Here is a 15,898-nt window from a genome sequence, read left to right as displayed (position 1 = left end):
CATCGCAGTGAGGCCCTGGACGTGCGGAATATTTGTGTATAAGGAAGTGGCATCAATGGTTACAAGGATGGTTTCCGGGGGTAACAGACTGGGTAGGGATTCCAGGCATTCGAGAAAGTGGTTGGTGTCTTTGATGAAGGATGGGAGACGGCATGTAATGGGTTGAAGGTGTTGATATAAGCCCCCACAGAACGTATCTCTGCAAATAACCAGAGCCACTTCCTCATCTCCTCAAACACAGAACCTCCCACAGAAGAACCCCAAAAGTGCCCCACTTGTGACAGGATACTTTCCGGGACTGGATCAGACTCTGAATGTGGCTCTCCAGCAGGGATACGACTTCCTCAAATCCTGCCCTGAAATGAGATCCATCCTTCATGAAATCCTCCACACTCCACCAAGAGTGTCTTTCCGCCGTCCACCTAACCTTCGTAACCTCTTAGTTCATCCCTATGAAATCCCCAAACCACCTTCCCTACGCTCTGGCTCCTACCCTTGTAACCGCCCCCGGTGTAAAACCTGTCCCATGCACCCTCCCACCACCACCTACTCCAGTCCTGTAACCCGGAAGGTGTACACGATCAAAGGCAGAGCCACGTGTGAAAGCACCCACGTGATTTACCAACTGACCTGCCTACACTGTGAAGCTTTCTATGTGGGAATGACCAGCAACAAACTGTCCATTCGCATGAATGGACACAGGCAGACAGTGTTTGTTGGTAATGAGGATCACCCTGTGGCTAAACATGCCTTGGTGCACGGCCAGCACATCTTGGCACAGTGTTACACTGTCCAGGTTATCTGGATGCTTCCCACTAACACCAACCTGTCAGAACTCCGAAGATGGGAACTTGCCCTTCAGTATATCCTCTCTTCTCGTTATCCGCCAGGCCTCAATCTCCGCTAATTTCAATTTGCCGCCACTCATACCTCACCTGTCTTTCAACAACATCTTTGCCTCTGTACTTCCTCCTCAACCGACATCTCTGCCCAAACTCTTTGCCTTTACAAATGTCTGCTTGTGACTGTGTATGTGCGGATGGATATGTGTGTGTGTGCGAGTGTATACCTGTCCTTTTTTCCCCCTAAGGTAAGTCTTTCCGCTCCCGGGATTGGAATGACTCCTTACCCTCTCCCTTAAAACCCACATCCTTTCGTCTTTCCCTCTCCTTCCCTCTTTCCTGATGAGGCAACAGTTTGTTGCGAAAGCTTGAATTTCATGTGTATGTTTGTGTTTGTTTGTGTGTCTATCGACCTGCCAGCACTTTCGTTCGGTAAGTCACATCATCTGTGTTTTTAGATACATTTTAACTGTTCACTACATTGGTGCTCCTGGTGGCAGAATGGGATTTGATCCTCTACATGAATCGAACTTAAGGTTGTTTGCTACAAAATGACACAACTACCTATCCTATAAGTTGTCTCAATAAATTTTTATATCATTTCAAAATTGCAAAGTCCTTTTTGACCCACCCTGTATATTCAAATACATGGATGGATACTTGTAGTAACAAGCAGTATCCCTTTCTTGCAGCTGCTTTTATGAGAAACAGCTCAGAGCATTTTTCTCTGAACTTCACTATACATTTTTTGCTGGGTTCTATCAACCTGACTAATTTTGGTTGGAGTACAATTTTTTTTAAAGATTCTTCAAAACCATAGCGCTATGATCACATTCATATGGCTTCTTAAAGTCTATAAAGTTTGTAGAATTCTGAGAAAATCTTGTATGTGTGGTTTAAGAAAGATGTACCTCTGGTTACCTGGGCTGTTTTTAATCTCCTTTAATGTAGAGTGGATGGATTATAGTCTGTTCTAATGTTTGAGGAATTTTTCTAATCTTCAGAGTTTTGTTAGAACTACGTACAAGGTGGTTAAAGCCTTGTAACTAGCATATGTCATTGTAGATTTATTTCATTTAATGAGGGAGACAGGTGATATGAGCAATTCTGTGTTCCTGAAAAACTACTTCAGTTAAGAAAAACATTGTATGGGGACCAAGTAGCAAGAGCATTAGCTCGAAAAATTATGAACTCATCAAATTATGAACATCAGCAAACTGACCACACATTTTAAGCAGAAAACACCACAATAGCAAGATATCAGGCCCGGTAGCCGGTCCCATGTGAAAATTTGGGCGATAATTCTGGCAGTATGCAGTTATCACCTTCTGAAAGTACAACTTCTAAACTTTCATGTCTGCAGTTTGTTTTTGTCGCTCGCTCTGCCCCACTTCAGCTGCCTAAAGCCCCAGTGTGAAGTATTATGCACTGGAGGGCCGACTAGAGCTCTCCTGTTCGTGGGATGTTGAGGGCTAGGAAAGAGGAGGGAGAAGATGTAATGTGAAATTTTGTTCAAGCATACATGTTATTTTATTTGAAAAATAGTAAGTAATAAGAGGACATAATATTTCAACCTCATGCACATATACTTTCAATATCATTTTAACAATATTCTTGTGTTGACTGCTACAGCTGTATTCATGCCTCAAAATAAATAAAATGAATAAACCTTAGCAATTGAATAATTCTTATGGTTAATGATAATTATAATGATTTTCGATTTACAATTTAATAATACCAGTCACCTTGAAGAATAGTGCATTTCTGGCAAATGCACTTGAACAATGGCATTTTTAAAATTCAAAGAAAATAATGTACACAAGTGATGTTAATAATTAAATAGTGCTACACTACTTTTTAATGACACACTCATTCATTTCATTCTTTTACACTGTATTTGTGCATCGCTACATAAAAATGTTCAAACCAAAGAAATCTCTGGCACCAGCTATAGGTTAAAAACCACACACTTTGCCACAATATAGAAAGCATGTTACCAATGTCAAAACAGTATTTCACAAACCTCTTACTTACTCCACTGCAAAGTGCTTTGTACTTGGACATTAAGTGGCCCCAGAGGGGCTGTGCGAATGACAAACAGTGTATGCAAAAGTTTAAACGGTGTATATTCAGATAGTTGTAACTGCTTACTATGAGAATTATGGTCCAAATTTTCATGTGTGGTCAATTGCTATGGCTGATGTCTTGCTTGTGTGCTTTTTTCCCCTTAAAATGTGATCTCAAGTTGATGATGTTTCCTTGTTAGGAAAATAAATAGCAATACTAATTGGGATTGGCAGAGGTGTTACTGCCACCAAAAGGGAGTTACATCAGATTTGTAATAAATTTATTGTAAACAGGTACACAATAAAAACATACATGTGGAGCAATGATGAGTATAAAGAAGGGGTAGTGTGAGAACGAATTGTTTCCTAAGGTGATAGTGTTGGAAGAGATGATCTTATATGGAAACCAGCAGAAAAGATTTATTCCTTTGTACAATGAACCTGTTATTTTGTAAAGAGATAGGAAGAGGTATTCTTGAACAGAAACCCGCAGAAAAGATTTATGCCTCTATGCAATGAACCTGTTATTCCCTAAAGAATAAATCTGCAACTGTAAGGGAAAAAATAGGAAAACCAAGTTGATGCCTTTGCATGGGTTATTTTAAAGCAGCTTTAACAGATGTATGTTAAAACACACACACCATTACTTACTGACTATAATTTTTATTTCATGTTTTATATCTAGGTATGACAGCTGATGCAGCAAAACAAGCATTCCTGACATACATTTATAAGTGGCCAACATTTGGTTCTGCTTTCTTTGACGTTAAACAAGCCACAGAACCAAAGTATCCTGAAGTAATTATAGTAGGAATAAATAAGAATGGGATTAGTATTATACATCCAACTACAAAGGTGAGCAATGAATCACTTTCTACATAGTATAGGTTTTTTACAGGTATAACAGAATATCACCTAGACACTGTTTGCTGGCGCATGAGGTTAAGTATCTTCATCAAGTCAACAGAACATGAGAAAGGGAAGCTTTTAATCCAAGAAAAGAACAAAAAGAATTGCAAGAATTTCGGATTAGCTAATAAGAAACCTGCATGCTTTGCTGTTTTTTTTTTTTTTTTTTTTTTTTGTTTTGTTTTTTTCAGCCCTCTCAATTTCTTTTCTACTTTTTAGCCTCAATATGCTCAAATTTGTGATACGGATTGCTCTTGAAATACGCAAAATTATGGGAGCTTCTGTTTTGTTTATTACATTTCCAAGGACAATATTTAGTTATAAGTCATGCTTAGAATTAATTTAATTAAATGAGCAAAAGATGAAGTATTGAGACTAAACTAACTGACAACAAGAATGTAATCATTGTTGAGATTGGGCAGAAGCTCCTTCAAATCAGTTCTGTCATTCAATAACACTTTGATTTTAGTGAAATTTTCACAGCTGTAACACATGCTACAAGGCTTCTTCCAGTTTGCCAAGAACTTCCATGAGTAAAGGAAAAGACAAAAAGTTATTGTCATTGTGGTTTTCCTTCTCACTCAATTTTGCCAACACTTACATTCTGCATTATGATTTCTTTGTTTATTTATTTGTTTGTTTGCTGTCCATATAACAACCAGTTTTTGGACATCGTTATAGATTTTAGTTCACACATACAAAGGTTTAGTTAGCATACATAAGTGCCCACATTGATACAAATAGTGGTCAGAAATTTTCATCTTTTTGGTGCAAAAACAAACTTATGCTATATACACTATTTCACAAAGGGAGATTACAGCTTGAAATCCTCTACTGAATAACAACTTTTCTTTAGTAATAAATGCTCAAGTTTATTCTTTAAAATGTTTAAATTACCATAGCTCTCTTGAGGTCAGACAGAAGTCTGTTGTAGAAGACGGCTCCTATTGTATGTGGACTATGCTCTGCAGTCTTTTTTTTCCCCATGTATTGTTCCTATGTACATTACTGTTTGTTACATTATATTCTGGATTTTGTTTCACAAACATTATTAACTGCAGTATGTATACAGTGCAGATGGTTAGTCTTTTATATTTTCTGAAGATTTCTCCACAGGGCTCTCTCCTGTGTACCTTGGCTACTTACTACCTTTTTTGGAGTCTAAAGAGTCTGTCAGTATAAATAGCTGGTGCCACATCCAATATCTCAGTACTGTACTGAAGATCTGGATGTATCATTCTGAAGTATATTTGTCTAAAGCTATCATGGTCCAGGAAGGCTGAGACCCTTTTCAGTAGATACACATTTGTACTGATTTCCTTGCAAATATAGTCTATATGTTATTTCCATGACAGGTGCTCATCAACAATTATACCCAAATATTTGTGTTCGTTTGTTAGCTAAGGGCCAATGGAGGTGTAGATAAAGTTATGTTCTAATTATAGCTAAACATAAATTGCATTGCCATTGTCTTCTCTCCATTTATGAATAGCTTATTTGCAGTAAGATAACCTGACAGAAAATTATAATTGACTGTAAGTAGTAGTTTGCATATCATGGCCCCAGCTGACAAAAGATGTGTCATTAGCATAGCTTACGAACTTGGTGTTTTGGGGTTCAATTAAATCATTTAAATACACAAGAAACAGAAAAGACCCCAAGATACTTCCTTGGGGCACACCACATTGAAGTATCTTGTGGGCTGATTTGGTTACGAACTATTCATTCCTTTTTCAAGTTAGCTTGACACACTGTTTCCTGCTTGTCCAATACAATCCCCAACAATCAGTCTTTCCTTCTCATCCCATATGGTATGTCTCTCCTAACCTGTGCATCTGTGGGACTTTCCCAAAATCTACCTCTTTTCCTAGACCTCTCCAGTCTTTTTCCTTCACTCTTCCTTCCCCTTCAACTCTTCTGCCTGGAGAAGGAGCCACTGGCCCCAAAAGCTTGCCAGTCACGAGTCTTTTCTGTGTGTGTTGTGCCGCCGCTTGGTGAGTAGATATTTTATCTACCCAATTAAATAATTTCATCAGTAATTGATTGTTTTCGTTGTTATGTGATATAAAAAGCTTTACTCATATCCAGCAAGGTGTCTGCTACCTTGTCTCCTTCATCTAGCTTCTTTAATATTTCATGTATAAAAGTTGCTACTGCTGTTACAGTGGAGATCTTCCTTTTCTAAAATTATGTTGTAGATTGTTAAATAGATTATGTTTGATGAAACATGTCTCAGATTGATTTAATATTATTTTCTCTAATATTTTCCCAACCTCTGAAGTTAATGATATTGGTCTACAGTTTTTGATGTCAGTTTTTATTCCCTTCTTATACACCAGTAGTATTTCAGTCATTTTCAAAAGATTAGGGAATTCTCCAAAGCAGAGGGAGATATGTATTAGATGTTTTCAGAGGCTTCACTAATTCTTCTTGGCTTTCCTTTAGCAACTTAAGTGAAATGTCATCCCAGCCACAAGACATTTTAGCTTGAAATTTTGAAATGATTGCTACGAGGTCCCTCTCTGTAATGCCATGGATGAAAAAAGATTGGCCACTTTTTGTAACATTTAAACTGGGTGCCCAATCATGTGTTTCATTTGTGCCACATGTATTAAGCATCCATTTGAATTTTCACACACTTTTTTTGGATCATTTGTTATATTGTCATTTTCTTTCATTGGTGGGCTGGTATGTTTGTGAGATTGCTGCTACCCACATTCTTTATACAGTATTTTCCAGGCTATTTTACTACTGTAGGTTGAGTTGCTTATTTGATAGGCATATTTCTGAGCTTTAAGGTTAGTGAAGGAATAACTGTATTTTTTTCTGAACAGTTTGTATTTTGTTAAATAGTTTAGTAATTTAGTATCTCTAAAGAGTATGTAACAGCCTCTCATGTTCTCTCTCAGTTCAATGATTTCTAGAGGGAAATTCTCAACTTTGTGATTAATAGCTTTGTTTACTTGTTTTACTAAAGGACAAGTTTCATTTAAAGTTTTGTTGGATAATTTGTTGAAATTTCCTCATTTATCCCTCACATTTGTTGCATTGTCAACTGGTTCCCATTATTCATTGCCTAGTGCCCTCTTAAGTTTATTATAATTAAATTTTCTTTTATTCATAAATGAATCACTTTTAGTTATATCTATTGTCCTTACATAAATTTTGGCCAAGCGGTTCTAGGCGCTCCAGTCTGGACCCGCGCGACTGCTACGGTCGCAGGTTCTAATCCTGCCTCGGGCATGGATGTGTGTGATGTCCTTAGGTTAGTTAGGTTTAAGTAGTTCTAAGTTCTAGGGGACTGGTGACCTCAGATGTTAAGTCCCATAGTGCTCAGAGCCATTTCAACCTACATAAATTTCAGTAATAAGGGCTCTGCTCAGATATGTTGTTTTCTACAGCGGTTACATTTGTCCTCCTTTGTTATGTCTGTGAGAATGTGGTGAATGCATGACTGTTTTTCAACCATTATTCTTGTAGGTTCTAAGTTTATGTGATGATAGTTATAACACTGAAGTAAGTCAACACAACACAAATAATGATTGCTATTATTTAAAGAGTCTAAGTTGATGTTTCTAACAGCACATGTTTTTTACATGCTGATGTCTTCTCCATCAGGTCTTCCAGACAACTGAAAAATTCTACACTATTGCTTCTAGGTGATCTATAAAGAGCTGCTATAATCAGGCTGTTGTTTCCTATCTTCAAATTTATTGCTGCACAGCCTCAAGTACCATTTCTTTACTCATATCATCAGTCTATTTGGCTTTTTCACATGCTATATCATTTCCACTACAGATGTATACCCCCCCCCCCCCCCCCCCCACCTCTATGTGCCCTTCTACAGTAAAAGTTTATGAATTCATAATTGCTTAGCTTGTAGCCATATGCTTCCTCTTCCTTGCACCCATCTAATTCACTCACTATAAAAACTGCAATTTTGATTGATTTGAGTATACGCCTAAGTGCTCTGTTTTATTCATTATTTGCTGTCCATTTTACCTGTAACTATTCTGATTTCCAAATGAAGCACAAATCTGTTGGACTTTGATATTCATTTTTCATATCTCCTTGTTGACCCATGCAATTTTGTGCCTCATTTTTTGTGACATCATTGGAACCGCTATCACATGACATATTCAGTTTCATGTTTCATTTTTTCCTGCAGGTTGACATCGGTAACATTTTTCATATTTGCACACAGTTTTACTATTCCCATTGCTTGGAAGTCTTTATTATTGTCTTGTAAAATACTCACCAGATTTCTGCCATGGTTGATTGTTAAGAAAAGAACATTGTACCTTTTTCGTGATTGATTCTTGGTTCTGTTGTCACAGTGTCTCGTTGTTTCGTCTGCTCCACTGCTGTGCTGTTTACAAACTTTGTTGCCATCATACTTCACACTTTCATGTTTATCATTAGCACTTGTTTCAGTAGCAAATGCAGTACACTTATTTGGGAGAGTATGACTATCATCCATAAGTGTACAAGATTTTCGTAGTAATAACAGTTCACACTTTTTAGACGTTAGTTTTTCATACTCATATTTGGAACAGTTTGGTTATCACGCAAAAGTACATCCAATTTTCATGAAGGTTCACACTTTTCAGATGTAAGTTTTTTCATGTCACTCATTAGAACTTTAATTGTTAGTTGAAGACTATGTATATGATCAAAATTTGTGCACATGCTACTTTTACTGGAATAATTTTCATTTTTTTCACGTGAACATGATGTGTGTCTATACAAGCTGCCGTCTCACTTCATTGCATTATGCGTATAATGACCAGAAGCTGCGAGAGACTGATGAAATGGATATCACATCAGTTAAATACTTCAGTGTAAGAAAACTGAAATTATATGAGAATTAAATATGAATTTACTAAAGGCCGGTGATGAGGTAAAATTCATTTAAAGAATAAAAGAAAAATTTAAAATCAAACGGGAGGACATGTTAAATGAAAATTCTAGTAAAAGCTTTTATCATAAGCGATTATAGCTCTTTAAGATTCTGGCTTATAGTTGAGCTGACCTTGTGGGTGCAGAATTTTTGGCAAACTTCATTTCAGCACCTATCATAATTTCATAAAAATGTTCAGTAAAGTAGCTAACTCACAGGTGGCTTCTATTTTAATTTTTTGTTTGATAGCATAATGATAGGTTACCATAATATGATTATTTTTGGGAAAGGGAACAGAGACAGCTGATGGAGAAAATATCTAGCTGTTGAAGTTGTTGTTGGACATCTAATGCACAAACTGGAACAAGGTCCTCCCTGAAATTCAACTTCCAACACCTCAGAAAATGAGGATGTATGTAAATAAAATGTCAGAGATCTTAGTTAAGATTATTCAAAAGTCACAAAAATCAACCATTCCTACCCAACAATAAGGATTGAGTCTTATGGACAAAAACTGAACAATAGCTTGGAATGTTCAAAATCCATAACAATTAAACATTTGGGACATTCCTTACAAAATTGCAAGTGAAGGGCTAACCCAATGACAACATATTTAAATACCCTGTTAGTTGCTGTGAGTTGTTTCATATATAAATAAGTATGATTGTTGGTTATGGTAGACCCCTAAATGATCTTCAAAATGTACACCAGCATAACACTTTTTAACTGCCTTGCACTTTCACTTCCTTTTCCTCCACAACTACAGCTCATCATTTGATGTAATTGAGTTAAATCAAGTCTAACTCTACCGACCATTGAGAAATTTGACAACTCAATGACAGTCAATTAGAAGGATTATGCCGAACATATACTTGAGACACTATTGCCAGAAGAAATATGAGATGAGGAAGATGAACTCCAGAACAAATTGAAGAGTGATGATATACACACCCCATGCTGCAGCAATAGCAGTCAAACCATTTGTGCAAGAAGAGGAGGCCACAACAATTTCTCAACTCAAGAAAGGAAGGACACCTGGTCCTAACAACAATTCTGCAGATGTGTTACACCAAATAAAACCACAGATTGAGCTATGTTTTACACTGTTGTTATTAAAAAACCATGTCCATAAGAAGTGGGAATGTATCTATGAGGGTAGTGTGAAAAGTTCTCAGAATCGCCATGAGAGGTTAGTGCTAGTGCGTTCACGTGATATTCACTGGACTGTTGCCTGTAAATAGGTGCTACATCAGTGCTCTTGGAAGAGAGCTGTGGTGTTGACGTGGCTCTGTTGTTCCTGCGTAGTGATTTGTGAAGATGGAAAAAATCAAGATTCGAGTAGTGATTAAGTACTTCATAAAGAAAGGTATGAAAGCAAAGGGCATTCATGCTGATTTCTATACTACACTGAGGGACTCTGCTCCTTCATATTCAACTGTTGCCAAGTGGACAAATGAATTTAAATTTGGTTGGGAGAGCTTAGATGACGATCCGTGCAGTGGTCAGCCAAGACGTGACACTACACCAGAAATCATTGCAAAATTGCACAAAATGGTCATGGACGATCACTGATTGGAAGAGTGTGAAATTGCTCACACTTGCCAGATGTAATCTGAAAGTGTGTATCACATTTTAACTGAAGAATTTGGATTGAAAAAATTATCTGCAAGATGGGTGCCATAACTCTTGACGCTGGATCAAAAACGCATGAGAACGGACATATCGGGACAGAGTTTGACCCATTTTGTGAGAAACAAACAAGATTTTTTTGTGCCTGCTTTTGACCACAGATGAAACTTCGGTGCAGTACTATACCCCAGAGACAAAAAAAACAATCAAAGCAGTGGAAACATGCTGATTCTCTGCCACCAAAGAAAACAAAGACAATTCCTTCGGCAGGAAAGGTCATGGCATCAGTGTTCTGGGATGCGAAGGGGATTCTAGATTATCTCCTCACTGGGCAAACAATTACTGGAAAATACTATGCTGACCTCCTGGTCAATTTGCAACAAAAGATTCGTGAGAAAAGGAAGAAAATCATCTTCCATCAAGCCATTGCGCGGCCAAACACATGTGCTGTCGCCATAGCTAAATCACTTCAAATGAAGAATTGAGAGTCGGAGTTGACAACTATTTTGCAGGCATGGAGGAAACTTATTTTCGAGGTGGGATCAAGGCACTGGAACATCATTGGACCAAGTGCATTAATCTACAACAAGACTACATTGAAAAATAAAAGAAGTTTCAGTGATGTAAGTACTTTTTTTCTATTCCATTCTGAGAACTTTTCAAACCACCCTCATATCTCAGTTATAGTGCAACGGAAGGCACCATAAGATGCTGATCAGTTTCCATATCTTGGCAGCCTTATCTGTGATAATGGGGATGTAGATGCAGACATCACCCACAGAACTGGGAAAGTTTCTGCAGGCTTCCAATGAATATGATCCTTACAGCAATTAGACTTTATAAGTATGCCCACAGAATTTTGGCTCTATTTCTCTGTCATCCGCCTATGGCCAGATGAATGTGTGAGACCAGGAAAATGCCATAAAAATCAGCACAAAAGCTCAATATTTTTTATCAATGATACTTGAGAAGAATTTTGAAGATTAGCTGTTGTGAAAAAATTTCAGATTATGAAGTGCTGAGAATAATTGGTCTACAAGTCTGCACAAAATTGTTGCCAGAAGAAGACTGAAGTTTTTGAGACGTTATCTACACATAAAAGATGGAAGAATCTCCAGCATATTATTCATTCATTGTGTTCTACAGATGCTATCAAAAAGGAGAACCTACAGGAATGTGGAACTGTCTCTTGTGTGGACAGACAGCTAACATTTGGAAACATCTTGAGTTATAGTAATAAAATAAGTTACTGACTGTGATCCCACAACCTCAAAGTCATACTGACAAGTTTGCTTGCTAAGAAAAGAGTATGTGGTCTGACTACCTTGAACTATTTAAGGAGTTAAGGATCTTCGATGTCCCTGTGAATATATTTTCCAGGCATTAGTGTATGTCAGGAAAAATATACATTACTTTGCCCCAAACAGCTCTATACACAAATACAACATAAGAACTGGCGAATGTTTGCAGCTTGTAGGAAAAAGCAACAGTATGGATACCAGGGATTAAAGCTGTATAATAAATTATCTAAATACATAAAAGTATTTCATCAAAAAATTGTTTTACAGTGAAATGGTATTTAAACGAAATGTAACAAAGGTAGCAATTAACATCAATGTGCAAAATTAATGTACTGAAACCATTTTTGTTACATGTAGGTAACTTGTCATTATGTATATTTTATATTTCATCTATTTCTCTACTGAGTTAGTAATATTGTTTATTGTAAACAGTTTTTGATGTTGCTGAGCAACAGTCATACAGTAATTTTTAAATGAACACACTGCCATTTGACTATTGTTGTTTATTTAATTATGACCCAGGTTTTGGCCTTTTATGCCATTTTCAAGTGATTCAGTTTATGTCATCCACATATATTGCAAGACATCAACCACAGTGTGGTTTCAGTGCCTGAGACTGCATTTATGTGTGTGAGTTGCATTCGCGTGAGTGTGTGTATGTGTGTGTGTTGTTGATGAAGGCCTTAATGGCTGAAAGCTTTAATTGTGAGAGTCTTTTTGTTGTGCCCATCTGCAACTCAGCAACTCTGCTATATGGTGCATAGCAACTTTCCTTCTCATAATAGTGTTATATATTTTGTATATTTATCACTTACGTATGTGTCTAAAAGTATTTACTTATTATCTGTGTACATCTGATGAAGCCCATATCATGTATGTGGTCAGTGATTGATAATAAATATGAATATGAAAATAAAAGTGAATATAAACCTGCGTTAGATAACAAGGCTGCAGCTTTAGTAGGTAAAAGCACTAAATAAATTAATTTTGAAAGAGAGTTAGTGGCTTGTATTCAAAATCAATGAGTAATGTTCTTTGCATTTTCTCAGAGTAATGCACAGCGCTGAGAAAAGTAGCCTTGTATTTTAATGACAACTATTTATTAATAATGTTTTTTTCCTTCATGGGAGACCACAGTCATGTAGAAAATTTTGAAAGAAATTTCTGCCATTTGACTATAATACAGCAGAAATTTCTTTAAAAAATATTTATTAGTATTAATAACTTAAATACAAAATATTAATGTTCCACAATAATATTTAGTTAATAGTTCATTATGAACTGGCTTTTGGCTTCTTAGTCCATCATTAGATAATTTAATGCTAAACAGAGAGTCCACATAACTGAAGTGAGAATTCACAGCTGTACAAAGATTGCTGTACAAAAATATGTGACATTTGATGACTATATCGATACAATGCAAGCATAATGTAATACCTAAAAAGACTGAACAAATAAGTCTTATACTGAAATATATTCAGCTATTAAAACTATGTTAAGGTGTAAGCCAAAAATGTTTTACAAATGAGTAACAGCACAGGCTACTATGTCATATGGACAAACTGCTGAATGTAATGAACAGACCAAATAAAGGGAGTGGGGAAATAAGTCTATGAAATGTGGGTATGAAACAGTTGTAACATGCTTATTATCTAATGGTGAGAGAAATAATAACTGGCTCTGATTAAATAAGAGTGAGTAAAGGAACTGTGTTTGGTCATTAAGGACCAGGTCTGGTTTACTTGGTGTTTATTAATGGTCAGAATTTGAGGTAATGTTAGTTTTCTGCTGTTAGTTCCTTTATGGAGAACATCACATGAATGACATCCATTCAGAGCATGTTCAGCAAAGGTGGCTTGTGGAGTATCTATGTAGATGTAGATGTAGGTGTAGAGTCCTGATCTGGTCCTTATTGATCAAACATAGTTCAATAACTCATCTCTATTAAAGTAGCAACCAGTCATTATTTCTCTCACCATTAGATAATATGCTTGTTATAACAGTTCCACGCTCACATTCTACAGACTTCTTTCTCCTCCTCCCTTTACTCACTCTGTTCGTTTCACTCACCAGTTTGTCCATATGACATAGTATCCTGTACCCTTACTCACATGTAGATTATTTTTGGCTTATACATTCACATAGTTTTAATACTTGAATATATTGTAATATAAGATTTATTTGTTCGGAGTCTCTTTAGATATTACATTAGGCTTGTGTTTTGTGTTCATATAGTCTTAAACCGTCACATATTTTTGTACAGAAATCTTTGTACAGTTCTAAGTTGTTTCTGAAGTTGTGTGAATTATCTGTTTAATATAAAGTAATCTGACAATGGCCTAAGAAGCTGAAAGCTGGTTCATTATGAATTATTAAATAAATATTATTGTGGAACATTAATACTTTGTATTTAAGTAATCAATTTGTCTATGTTCCTCCAAGAACCAATGGAATATTCCATAAATATTATTTATTAATAATAAGAAAGGGTGTCATAAGAGTAACGGTCAATATTCAGGGATATTACAGAAATGATCATTTGAAGCAAAAACGTCTAGTAAACATTGGCTCTAAGATGCATACCTTGAAAACTATGAACACTTCTTTCCTTGATAACGTGAAAAAGTATCTTCTACTTAGGCTCTTTGCTTTCCATATTCAAAGAGATGGTAGTATGGACGAAAATAAGAAAAAAAGTCCAGTAAACATGGGCTGTAAAGTGCATACCTTAAGACCTATGAGTACTTGTTCATCTTTACTACTTTGAAACACTTCTCTTATACTAAACAAGTGCACATTGCTCTTAAAAGTGAGCATTTTAGAGTCCATGTTTACTGAATTTTTTTTTCTTTTTTTAGTCCCTACTACCTCCTTTCAAAATATGGAAACCAAAAAGAATGCAGTATCTTGGACTCCTAGCTCTTAATGCATGCATTTTAGAGCCCATGTTTACTGGAGTTTTTTTAAGATTGAAGGATCATTCCTGTCGTATTCCTGAGTATTGACCATTCCTGCTGTTCTTATTTGACTTCTTTCTGTAATATGATTTATTGTCTGTTTCTTTTTTGTTATTCAGCATTTTTTATATATTTGATCCATTCCAGGCTTCTTTCTCATCTTGTAAGAATTAAAATATTAGCCATGTTATAATCAAATGTCATTTGTCATCATTATATATGGGGGAACAAATTTAGAAATAACGGTAAATTCTTATTTTATTATTTTACCCTGTTAGCATTTATGTAAGAAATCTGTATCAAATTCTTGATTTAGAAGTTTTATGGATTATCTAAAAATAACTCTTCCTTGATTTTCAGGATTTGCTGGATACTCATCCATATTCTCAGATATCCAACTGGTCATCTGGAAACACATTTTTCCATGTTACTATTGGTGATCTTGTCAGAGGCTCTAAGCTACTTTGTGAAACGTCTCTAGGATACAAAATGGATGACCTCCTCTCTTCATACACATCTGTAATACAGTCTGCTGTACATAAGAAAACAAGAGTTGCTACTCAACTTTGATTCAGAATTGAAGTACCTGCTGTATTAATTATAAAGAGATTATTTATAAATTATTAAATACTTCATTATCACTACATTTAAATGATGATATGATGTAAGTTGTGATGGAAACTGACATTTTGAATTACCTGCCACTCATGTCCTCAGTATTGAAAACATAAATTTAGATTTTTGCATTATTCCTACATGTTCTAGTTCCTAGTTCCACAGTTTTCCACATCAACTTTGTGAGACAACAGAGATTGATTTGATATGTGAGTTTTGCTGTTGTGTCAATGCTACATTTGATTGCTACTGTATACAGATGTCTCACTTACCATATATCAACATACACATTCATCACTCATTACTGACTGCCTGCAATTAAGTGCTTTCTATTTTTGTGGTTAAAACTTCAGTAAGTTGACCTTTTTGTAGCATGTCTGTCATAATGAGAGTAAACATCTCCTGTGGCTATAGCAAATTTGTAAGTTCTATTTCTTGCAGCATGTCAAATATAGAAATAAAGGGAAGTTCTCATTTCATCCCTCTAGTATTTCCATAAAAACATACATAGCATGCATATTTAGCTCTCTCTCTTATATTTTTTGTGAAATATGAGATAACTAATGGTGATGAAACTAATTTTTTCCATCTAATGATAAATAAGTTTGCTTGTTCTGGAAGAAGACAAGTAAGTTAAATGTTTATAAACACTGGCTTCTGCTGCCATTAATGGAGGAAT

The 15,898-nt window shown here is 35.9% G+C and overlaps 1 protein-coding gene across 1 annotated transcript in view; it reads left to right on the top strand.

Moving 5' to 3' along the window:
* LOC124798932 (myosin-VIIa-like) overlaps nucleotides 1–15,659 on the top strand; it is a 393,313-nt gene extending 377,654 nt beyond the window's left edge. Inside the window, exons 53-54 of the mRNA XM_047262466.1 lie at nucleotides 3,594–3,763; nucleotides 14,965–15,659. Coding sequence (XP_047118422.1) covers nucleotides 3,594–3,763; nucleotides 14,965–15,174 — 380 coding nt within the window. The 3' untranslated portion in view covers nucleotides 15,175–15,659. The remainder of the gene's footprint in view (nucleotides 1–3,593; nucleotides 3,764–14,964) is intronic.
* Nucleotides 15,660–15,898: the final 239 nt, after the last annotated feature.

Source organism: Schistocerca piceifrons, chromosome 5, assembly GCF_021461385.2.
Source record: "Schistocerca piceifrons isolate TAMUIC-IGC-003096 chromosome 5, iqSchPice1.1, whole genome shotgun sequence".
Classification (NCBI taxonomy): domain Eukaryota; kingdom Metazoa; phylum Arthropoda; class Insecta; order Orthoptera; family Acrididae; genus Schistocerca; species Schistocerca piceifrons.
This window is presented reverse-complemented; position numbering and strand designations above follow the sequence as displayed.